Source organism: Thrips palmi, unplaced genomic scaffold, assembly GCF_012932325.1.
Source record: "Thrips palmi isolate BJ-2018 unplaced genomic scaffold, TpBJ-2018v1 HiC_scaffold_18, whole genome shotgun sequence".
In the NCBI taxonomy this organism is placed as follows: Eukaryota; Metazoa; Arthropoda; class Insecta; order Thysanoptera; family Thripidae; genus Thrips; species Thrips palmi.
In genome coordinates, this window is record NW_023144627.1 from 11,851,574 (window position 1) to 11,862,645 (window position 11,072).

General features: G+C 55.2%; 1 protein-coding gene across 1 annotated transcript in view; it reads left to right on the forward strand.

The window, feature by feature from the left end:
- Positions 1 to 1,135: 1,135 nt before the first annotated feature.
- The window catches only part of LOC117644709 (autism susceptibility gene 2 protein-like), a gene marked incomplete at its 3' end in the record, with an annotated part of 81,919 nt that continues 71,982 nt past the window's right edge, over positions 1,136 to 11,072 (forward strand). Inside the window, exon 1 of the mRNA XM_034384323.1 lies at positions 1,136 to 1,839. Coding sequence (XP_034240214.1) covers positions 1,591 to 1,839 — 249 coding nt within the window. The remainder of the gene's footprint in view (positions 1,840 to 11,072) is intronic.

Below are 11,072 nucleotides of genomic sequence, written 5' to 3' on the forward strand. Positions count from 1 at the left end.
AAACAACATGACAGGACACGAACCTCGCGATACGCCTTATCTGCTTGTGTGTGTGAGTGTTTGCACAGCACGGCGCGGGGGCTCGGCCAGGCTCGGCCAGGCTCGGCCACGTTCGGCCTTCTTCGAGAAGGGCCGGGTCGGCCGGACATTGGAAGGTCTCTCGCGGGTACGTAATTCACTCGTTTGGCCGCCGATCGGCCCTGCATCTCCAATCCCTCTGATCGTCTGATGGGATCGCATCGGATCGAGCCAGACTCTGACTGACCCCCGGCCCCGCTCCGCCCCGCCCCCGCCCTCTCGCCCTCCCTCCGCTTCTGCTTTCAAATACAGCTGACGGGAAGCAAGCCGAGCCGAAGCCGAGGGTTCGGGTCCCGTGTCGGCACCGTCGGCACCGCTCGGCCCGGGCTCGGCTCGGCGCGCCGCGCTTCGGCTGGGCTCGCTCCGCTGCCCGGCTCGGCTCGCGCCGTCCGATGCTGCATGCTCCCCCCTCCCCCTCCCCCGTCTCCCTCCCCTGGCCGAGAGGAGACTCAGCGGGCCGGCGCTGCCAACCTCGCGCGCCTGCCACCAGCAGCGCGGCAAGTTCGAATGCGGCGGCGCGACCGTTGCGGCTCGCCTCTAATGCTGGGTGGCGAGCGCTGTCCGGTACGCGATGGAAAATTCTGACGAATGAAAGCACGACGTGTTTTTCACCCCAATCGTAATTTGCCACCAACAAAAAAGGGTAATTTTGAAAAAAAATCACATTTCAAAAGTTTACTTTTCAAATGGTAATATGTGAAAAATATGTCTCCTAATAATTTTCATTAGTGTATGGATCCTTGAAACGTCGCTCTCTTGGTACGCATGGATAAACAAGTATTTCTGAAGTTAGCCCGGTGGTCCAGTTGTCAGAGACGTGACAGCCGAAACTGACAGGACCCGGGTTCGATCCCGGTAAAGACCCCTGTACAGCCTCCGAATTTTTTAACACTTTCATCCTGACTTGTTAAAACAGTTAACTCTAACAGTGAGGTATTTCTTCGCCAGCCTTGCTTCCATCTTACTCGCGTTTTGTTGTGAGAGCGTAAAAATGAATGGAAAAGCCGCCAGAGAGCCAGAGTCCGGGCGGGCGAGGCGGTGGGGTCTTTCGCGTGCGGCCCGTTGGCAGCCGTGGCCACAAGTTTACTACACCCCAGCCTAGACTGAGGGGCCTTCAGCGCTCTCGTCAGCAGCTCTTTTCCTTCCGATTAAAGTGCGATTTCGGAACTTTACGCTAATGAGCGTGCCGCGAGTAGTGTCCGTCCGTGTCCGCGAGTGCGCGAAAGCTGGAGTAGCGGCCGCGATGCGTCGGGAAAAGTGTTTTCTGTGAGGTGTTCGGCCGGCAGGGCTACGCCGTCGTCAGCCGCGGCGCGCAGCGCGCAGCCATTTTAGGGAGCAGTCCGGCAACGCCGCGCCGACTCCGCCATTCGAAACAAAGTGTTTTTCTCCAGGTGCTCGAGTTGTGTCGGTTTTCCGCTCGTTTCCTGTGATTTTCGCGTGTTAAAGTGGTGATGTGAAGCGCGAGATGCCGCCGAAAGTGTCAGTGTTGGTGAGGAAGCGTGTGTGAGTGCGATGGAGAGCGAAGTGAAGCAGCGAAGCCAGAGGAATAGGCGACGGGAGCGAGCTCAGCGCATGCAGGCTCAAAGGGAGAGCCAGGAAAAAGGTGGTGGAGACAGTGCCGAGGATGAGTCTCCTAGCAGGGAGAAGCCTCAACGGCCGCCTCCGCCCAACAGGAGAAAACGCTCCAAAGAACCCTCGTTCGAAGAGGACGTTGTGGATGGATTTGCAATCTTGTCCTTCAAGAACTACGAGGATATTGAGGTGAGTAAACTGTGTGCAGCATCTGAGTTTGTGGCAGCTGCAAGTGGCCTGGTTCAATTTATTTTTGTGGTTCAGAGTGGTCAAATGTGTGCAGGGTTGTTCAGGGGTCGTTTCTGAATTTTTTGGATGCCCTCTGAAAAATTTGGGGCGTGTGGTTGAGTTGTAAACAAATAATTGGTGGACCTCTAGGTTATGCGTACTGTCAACACTAATAGTGTTCCAGTACATTATTGGTGTGCTTCAAATTATTTGAGACTAAATTACAATACTGTCTCAACAATCTCCTTTCTCTACTGCCTAGGAAAACATAGTTTGTAGCCCTCATTTAAAAATTTCATTCATATAGCTTGGAGGTTATGTCGCCCAAGCTCGCTCAGTGAGCGGTTCTTTGGGCCTCCAGGTTAGGAAGTATTTTTCATGTGATTCCTAAAGCAAGAGGAAGCAATCTGCAGTGCAGATTTAAATATTTTATTATGGTTGTGATGTTGATAATCCACTTGTGATAGAAATCTAAAAAAATGAAGTCATTTGAATGACAACATTGTCCAACATCTTTGACTCGCTGCCACTGAAAGTTTTCTGTGTTTCAATTTTATGTGCATTTCTTTTCCTTTATGTTGATGAAAGCTTGAAATTTTTAATTTGACACAATGCACAGTTTGTTTTTAAAGAAAGAATGCACTGCCTGCTTTATTGATGCTTCAAGTTGAATTAGCAGACCACTTCACAGGTATTTTACATACTCCTCCGGATCTTTCAGAATCTTTTGTGTAATCTGGACGTGCCAACATGGAGTACAAATGTGTATAAATAGGTTTCCATTTATTGTGAGTCAAGTCTCTGTACAATGTTGGACTATTGGTTATTGTGTACTATATCAGTTGTGTTATTAAAATTACGGTGGTTAACTGAATTCCATGTAAGCTATAATTTGAAGGAAGTGTTACTTTTTGACTGGCACTTTCTGCATTTTTAATGTGTGGTACTATCTCTTTTATAAGTGACAAATTATTATCAGTCAGCTAATGATCTTTGCCCTGCCAAACACATTTATGACAAAACATTTGTGATACAGTATTGTGATAGAGTGATACAGTATTGTGACTGCCAGATATCATCAGATGTGTCTCTACCGGTGTTTTTAATGTAATCAAATTTTTTATTTTCTCATGTGAGTTAGACGGGCTGTTGGCAAACTTTTTCTTGGATCAGGTGCATGCACCTTGGGTGCTGTGCTAAGTGGCTCCCTTGGCCAAGCATTCTTGCAGTGTGTAGGATGGGCCCATTCTGTGTGGAGGAGTTCGTGCCAAACTGGCACTTGGCAGGTGTCTCTTGGGACTGCCGTGCCAAGCTGCCAAGCTTCAGGTCCACACTCTGCTACATTTAATTTAACCATGCAAAATTTTTTATTTATGAGAAATAATTTTTCTCAGTTTACTTTCTCAGTTTGTGAGTTATACTTAAGGCAATTAACCAAAGTCTCAAAGTATGCAATAAATGACTAACTGACCACCACCACGATAAAATTGAACCGCCTCTGCTGCTGTCACCACTGTGATGTTGATGTTAAACTTAATTGAAAGGACACTGTTTTTCTTTTGTTGTTGTTCGTCTCTTTTGTATTAAATATCCGGGAGAATGTGTCAAGATCAACTAGGGTTTTTCTTTCTCATTTTTTTTTCATTTTTCCTTTCTGTTTGTACTATTGTAACGGCCAAAATACCCGGAACTCTCAATTAGATTGAAGTGAGCACTTTTCCGAGAAACGGGGCTGCTTAAACGTCTCTCATGACACTCGATTAGATTACTTCTGCGAGCCGAGTGCTACTCGCGGGGCAGGCCGCGATAAGGCTTTATCAGGGACACCGATGCACTTGACCAGCCCTCGCTCTGTCTCTCTCGCACCCAGGGGGGCGTCCTGCGTAGCCCTGCGTGGGTGCGAGAGAGACAGAGCAGCCCGCGGGGCTGACGAACGGCAGAGGCCCACGTGGGACAAGTTTTCTCGCAAGGGCGGGGAAGGGGGCGGGGGCACACCGGCACACTCACACATGCCCACTGCACTGTGTATTTATCTGTGTGGACGTGTGGACAAGGCGTGGGCTGCGAGCTGTATTGGCCTGTAGGGCAATCTGATCACCACCGCCGCCACCCAGCGCTACGCCCCCCCCCCTTCCCCCTCCCCCATCACATTTGTCTTTCTGCCCATTGCATCGGATAGGCTGCCCGTGCGGACGGCTCCCTGCCGTTGACAGATGGAGCCTCTGCTCCTTGCTGCTGGCCTTGCCTGCCTTGCCGGCCGCTTGAATTTTTATTGTTATCGTTTTCTTGTTGTTTGGAGGACGCGTCGACGTCGTGGTCGCGTCTTGGCCCTCGAGAGGCCGCCCTTCGCCCGTTCGGTGTACAATACTACCTGTGCCGTTGGGACAGACGAGAGAGAGAAAGGGGGGGGAGGGGGGGGGGCAGTGTTCCGCCCGGACGTTCCACCGTGGCCTCTCTCTCTCCCCCCCACATGATTGCCGGCCGCCCCCTCTCGCTCCACGGCGCCACGCCACGCCACGCCACGCCACGCCACGCCACGCCACGCTACGCCGTCCGACTCGGAATTGCTTTATTTTTCTTTCCCTTTCTCTCTATGGTGTTGCTGGCCGTGTGTGATAGCCCACTAATGGTCCGCAAGCCCGACGACGTACTACTATATCGCGACCCGCGGACGCGGACGCCAGGCCGAGGGGGGGGGGGAGGGCGCAAAGTGGACAGTTAGTAATGTAGCGCCGTTTGGTGAAGGATGGCGGGGCGCAGCGCGCAGCGCGGCTAGTGCAGGGGCGGGGCGATTGTTTGTTTGATTCCTCGTATTTGTCGCGGGGGGGGGGGGCACTGCGAGTCTGACCGGAACGCACCGCGGTCTGCCATGCACTGCGTCGCGCCACGGCACGCCTGGTGGTCAGCCCCTGCCTCCACTCACACACACACACACAGGCGCAGGCAGGCACACGGACGGACAGAAAAACATGCTGGTACACGCACACACACACACACACTCACACGCTCGCACTGGAGGGGTGCTGGAGGATGACTCATCTCGGGCGATGGGAGATGAGAAGAGCGTTGTATACACTTAGGCCGCAAGAATGCCCCCCCCCCTTCTCGGCCAACCGCATGACCCAGTCAGCTATGTGTCTTTGGGCGGGGCGTGGTACCTAGTGCATGTTTCAGCGAGCGCACCGAAGAGGGAAGTCTCTCTTGCACGATACTGACGGAAAAGTTAGTTTTTAATTTGACGCACAATTGGAATAGAGGACCCAGCAAAAACTTTAAACATCCCCTCTGACCCGTCGTTTTCCGAGGGTGAGTGCGTTTGGTGCGGCAATGGCAGTGGCGTGGCGCCAGCAGTGTAGGGCTGCCCACCGGATATCGCACATCCCTTGTGACATCACTGTACGTCCTGCCTTCGTCCTGCCAGCCTGCTTGCTATTCCGGGGCTAGTTCGCAAGGCGGGCGTGCGTGTGCGTGTGTCAGCCTGTGTGTGTGTATGTGTGTGTGTGCGCGTGTGTGTCTGTGTGTGTGAGCGCTGCCCGTGTCTCGGGCCCTCGACAAGTGTAGGCCGCTCCACGCTGAAGGCGCTGAAGGCGCTGAGCGACAGTAAGTCGGTGTGACTTTTGGAGAAGAAGAGCAGCCTTCTTATCGGTCTTAATTGGATGTAAATGCCTAGTCGATCCATTATTGGGGGCCGTGCCGCGCCGCGCCGCCACTCCACTGCTGTCGAGATTTCACTCGGCGTGGGAAATGAAGGGAAGGGCACTGTGAAAAAAATATGCAAGGACTGAGGAGTCACTAAAAATCGCTTTGAAAACATTTTAATGCATTTGAATTTTTTTTTGGTGTGATAATTATTGCTTGGAAACGGGTAGTAGTTATGTGGAGCTGAGGTCCAGGCTGCCCCGGAACTTAAAAGTGCTTCCCCGATGCTGCCCCCCGTGCTGCACCCCGTGCTGCTGACGTGCCGACGGCATCGTTCTGGCTATCGTGCTCGCGTGCCGATGAGGCGGGACTGCTTTGACTACGTCTTCCACGGGTCTTCCCTTATCGCCGCCGAGTGCGCCTGGCGTTCCTCTCGGCAGTCTGTCTCTCTCGCACTCCGTCCCACAGTGGTCCAGAAGACCGGTGGAGGCGGTCAAAACTCTGGACGCGTTTTGAGCTCCAGAGTCGCTAAATGAGGCCCGAACCGAACGAGTGACCCCACCAATGGATTCCTAGTTCGAAAAGCAATCCATTGGTGGGGTCACACGTTCGGTTCGAGTCCCATTGAGCGACTCTGGGGCTTAAAACGCGTCTAGAGTTTTGGCCGCCTCCACCGGTGGCCCACCGTACGTCCCGTACTGGTGCGAGAGAGACAGCGACTCTGAGGCTGCAGCAGGTCGAGTCAACGGGTTCCCAGCACCTTGGGCGACGTCTAGGGTGGGAGTGCAAACCCTTTGACTGGGTATCCGTGCCGGAGCGCGAACCCTTTGGCGTGTAGAGCGCCACGGAGTCACTTCCGAGGTGGCTGAGGCGCACAATGCATTGCGATGTTCAGAGACTTAGAGTGTGCGGTGCAGTGCGGTGCAGTGCGGTGCAGTGCGGTGCTGCAGCCCGTTCCCCGAGGAGGGGACTTGTCCCGTCAACAGCTGTGTGGCCTTACCGCGGCGTGGCGTGGCGCGGCGGCGCGCAGCCCCGCTGCCTCTGGCTGCCTCTAGACCGGCTCGGCGGGGCTGGCCGGGCTGGCTGGCTGGCTGGGCTCGGCGGTCGAGTTCGTTCACCCGCTATGGCCTGTCTATAGCCGCGGCGGTGCTGCAGCAGCGCACTGGCAGCGCAGCGCTCTAGGGTACACTGCCGGAAACACCTCGTGGGACTGCCGGGCTTCAGCCTCGCTGGCTGGCGCACAGTGGGCCAGAAGACCGGCGCAGGCGGCCAAAACTCTAGACGCGTTTTGAGCTCCAGAGTTGCTAAACGGGCCTCGAACTGAACGTGTGACCCCACCAATGGATTCCTCGTTCGGAGGGCAATCCATTGGTGGGGTCACACGTTCGGTTCGTGTCCATTTTAGCGACTCTGGAGCTCAAAACGCGTCTAGAGTTGTGGCCGCCTGCACCGGTCTTCTGCCCCACTGTGCGGCCGGGGCTGGTCCGATCCGGATCCGTGAGTCCGAAGCGCCTGTGATGGCTTATTCCCAACCTGGCAAGGTGGTGCCGTAACGGCCCGGGTTCGAACCCCGTCGCCTGCCGCGCTACCCTTTTTTGGGGCAGTTGGAGAGAGAGAGAGAGAGAGAGAGAGAGAGAGAGAGAGAGAGAGAGAGAGAGAGAGAGAGAGAGAGAGAGAGAGAGAGACGACCCTTGCGTATTGATTGCCTTAGTCTTGCTGGCGACGCACACACACACACGTGCATTAGCGGGCAACCGGTCTTTACGACCGCGTCGTGCCTTTACAGTGGCGCGAAGGCGTGGGCGGCGACGACGTGACGCTTTTTTGTCGCCTATTTCCTGCGGCCGTTTGCTTGCCTGCTTGGCGGCCTCTGACGCCGTGCCCTCTGGCGGACGAGAAGAAGGAGAAGAAGAAGTCGGCGGCGCGGGAGTTAAAACGATGTTTTGACCGGATTTGCACGGCGGCTCCCTCGTCGGGCCGCGGGCCGAAAAAGTGCGGCGTACGCGTGCAATATGCTGATCGTTGTTTTCCATTTCGATATTGCCGCGTTGGAGGCGGGGAGTGGGGGAGGGGCGGCCGGGACTCCCCAATGTGTACAGTTCGTTTATAGGCACGTTTCTAAGTGGAAAAAAAAATCATTCAAAACCGGAAAGGGGAAGGCGACGGCGGCTTGGCCCCGTTTCTGCGCGTTGACGTTTTCGCCGGCGCTGGGAGTCGAACCCACGCCCGCCATTGTGCTCGCCGGAAACGCACTGCACTGCAAATTGGCCGTTTATCGCGATTGCGATATTCCCTTTGGCCCGACGCCGCACGGGTAAAGTGTGGCCAAAGGCCCTTCGGACCGCGCGGTTCATTCAAATAATTGACCAGCGTCGGCGTAATTATTTGGTAGTGGTGAGTGTAATTGTTCCGGCGCGGGGGGCGGGCCGGAGGCGGGCCGGGGGCCGGGCCTTGGTGCCGTTGGTGGGCGGGGCGCCGCTTTGTAACCTCACCTTGCGCGCCCCGCTCCGCTTCACGTACTTTAATTTTAGTGGTAGCCCCGTGTGGGCCTTTGGGCCTCTTGAGCCTTCTTGTGAGCCTTTTGAGCCTCCTGGTGGGCCTTTTGAGCCTCCTGGTGGGCCTTTTGAGCCTCCTGGTGGGCCTTATGAGCCTCCTGGTGGACCTTTTGAGCCTTCTTGTGAGCCTTTTGAGCCTTCTTGTGAGCCTTTTGAGCCTCCTGGTTGGTCTTTTGAGCCTTCTTGTGAGCCTTTTGAGCCTTCTTGTGGGCCGTTTGAGCCTCCTGGTGGGCCATTTGAGCCTTCTTGTGAGCCTTTTGAGCCTTCTTGTGGGCCGTTTGAGCCTCCTGGTGGGCCATTTGAGCCTTCTTGTGAGCCTTTTGAGCCTTCTTGTGGGCCGTTTGAGCCTCCTGGTGGGCCTTTTGAGCCTTCTTGTGAGCCTTTTGAGCCTTCTTGTGAGCCGTTTGAGCCTTCTCGTGGGCCCTCTTCGGCCTTGCGGGCCAAACAGTGAGCGAGGCGGCGACGCGGCGACACATGTCCGGGGGCGTGGCGCTCTAGATGGAGATATAGTGGGTGACGAGCGCGCTGTCCATCCATCCATCTATCCATCGCTCGCCCATCCAACCGGTTTTATTAATAAAATGCCGCTGGATGTATTCATAGGCCGGGCGGCGAGCTGGAAGGCAAGCAAGTGTGTGTGTGTGTGTGAGAGAGAGAGAGGCGCCGCGTTGCTGAAAAATGACCCCCTCCCTCCCCCTCTCTCTGTGGGCCCAACTGGCGGCTCACCGGCCCATGAGAGAGAGTGTCACTGTGTGTGTGTGTGTGTGTTTTTGTGTGTTTGTGTGTTCGCGCGATTTGCTGTGGCGATGGCCCGTGCCCTGCCAAGTAGAGCCAAGCCGATTTTGCGGGCCGCGCGCGCTCGGAGCAGCGCTGCTTTATACTGTAGTACATAACTCGGTGGCGGCCATTGTCTTCGTCGCCTAGCCCGAAGGCTAGAAGGCTCCGTGTTGCGGCGTTTCTCGTGACTCGGCCAGTCTAGCCTATCTCGCTGTGTGTGTGTGTGTGTGTGTGTGTGTGTGTGTGTGTGTGTGTGTGTGTGTGTGTGTGTGTGTGTGTGTGTGTGTGTGTGTGTGTGTGTGTGTGTGTGTGTGGTGCGGTCACGATGCCGTCCGCAGGGCGAGTCCCTGCGGCGTGTCCTTGAAGGACTTGCTGCAAGTCACACACTCACTGCGCCACCTTGCGCGGCGCCACTCCACTTGTTGTTGTTGTTTCCGCGGACTGTTTGTCGTTGTTGTTGTTGGCACGTGATTTATATCGCGCCGCGGTTCTAATTTTCGCGGCCCCCGGAATAGAAGGCGCGGGGCGCTTGGTGGCGTGCCAGCCAGTGGGGGCTGAATGGAGCGCCCCTGAATGGCCCCGCCCGCCCCGCCCCGCCCCGCCCCGCCCCGGCGCTGGTCAGTGGTCTGCTTTGTTGGGTCGCGCCGCAGGGATGCCAGGGATAGAGAGGCGGAGTGACTGTTTGGTTTCGTTCTTGGTTCTCTTCCCTGCCGGCTAGCCAGGCTAAGGCGAGGCTTTATATCGACGGGCAGCGAGTGCTCTCGACTGTGATTTCCCTCATCTTTCGCTGTCTGTCTGTCTTGAGATTCCGGCCAACCGTTTGCTCTCCTGTGTCTATCCCTCTCTGTCGCTCGGCCAGTGGCAGTGACTACATGTCCGTGCTCACCGACCCTTCACTAACGAATCGCCAGTGGGTGTGTTCGGCTTCCGTCTCTCTCGCACCCCCTGCGGGACTGCGGGGCGCGAGTGCGAGAGAGACGGCCTGCGCCACCCCCGCCGGCCCAGTGTGCGGTGGGACTGGTTATTGTTGTGGCTGCACTGTCTGGGACGGGCAGTGTGTTGGATCGAAGTGCCGCGCCAATTTGTCCGCAGTCTAGTGTGCCAGTAGGTGAGGTCCGGTCTAATCCACAAGGACTGGGCTGCCAGCGCGGAGTGCAGACACTGAATGTTATGTACAATTTTGTACCATACATTAGCTACTAGCAATTTCCACTGCAAAAAAAAAATTTAAAAATAGAAAAAAACACTAAAAAAACGTACGTTTGAAAGTAAAACAAAAAGTTTTAAAAAATGACGACGAGCTTCTACACGGTAAAAACGTTTCCTGGTTTTCCCAGGAACCCTATGGTAAAGACATAGGCGATTTCCTGGGAGTTCCTGGGAAAACCAGGAACCGTTTATACCGTGTAGAGATTTTCTTTGTGCGTGCGGCAAGAAAACCGAAGCTTAGAGCTCCGTGTTTTCCGTCTTTTTCACGGCGGTGGAGCGGAAACGCTGTTGGCATGATTGTTTATTTTTGTTTGTCTAAGGTGTTTTCCCCCCCCACTCGTTACAGGTGGGTGGACGGTGCGGCGTGTATAGTAGTGGCTGCCGCCGGTGCGTGAGTGAGGGAGCCGCGGGAGTTTGTTTCACAGTTATGATCGATCTGTGGCGTGTGGTGTGTGTGTGTGTGTGTGTGTGTGTGTGTGTGTGTGTGTGTGTGTGTCGCTGTTGGAGAAGAATTTCCAGCCGCGCTTTTGATATAGCAACTCTCCAAATTTTTTTCTTTTTTTAAAGATTTTTTTTTAAACTTTGGAACGGTGTGCGTCCCTGTTCATTCTTCTCCTTGACCTGGTTCCGTGTCGCTTGCCCCGCTCGCCTCACCCCTCGCGCCGCCCCCTGGTTCCGCCCCCCTTGCTTGGCATGCATGCAGTGCCTCCCTGCTAATGCCTCGCCGATTTGAGGGCGTTTTAATTTCGCCGCTTGTGCCTGTGGAAGCGGAACGCGGTTCCCCCCACCCCCTTTTTCCCTTAATGTCGGACTGGGGGAGGGGGGGGGGAGGAGCCGCCGTTATGTTACTCGTGTTTCACACGGCGACGTCTCCGGGCATCCCAGTACCGAACACAAATTTACCCGGGAGAGTAATTAAAGCCCCCATTTTGGGTCCTCGGTTGGCCCTGTGTGGGGTTGGTATAAAGGCCCCCCCAAAACGTGTTTTAAGGCCTGGCCTTGGTTTACCCATTA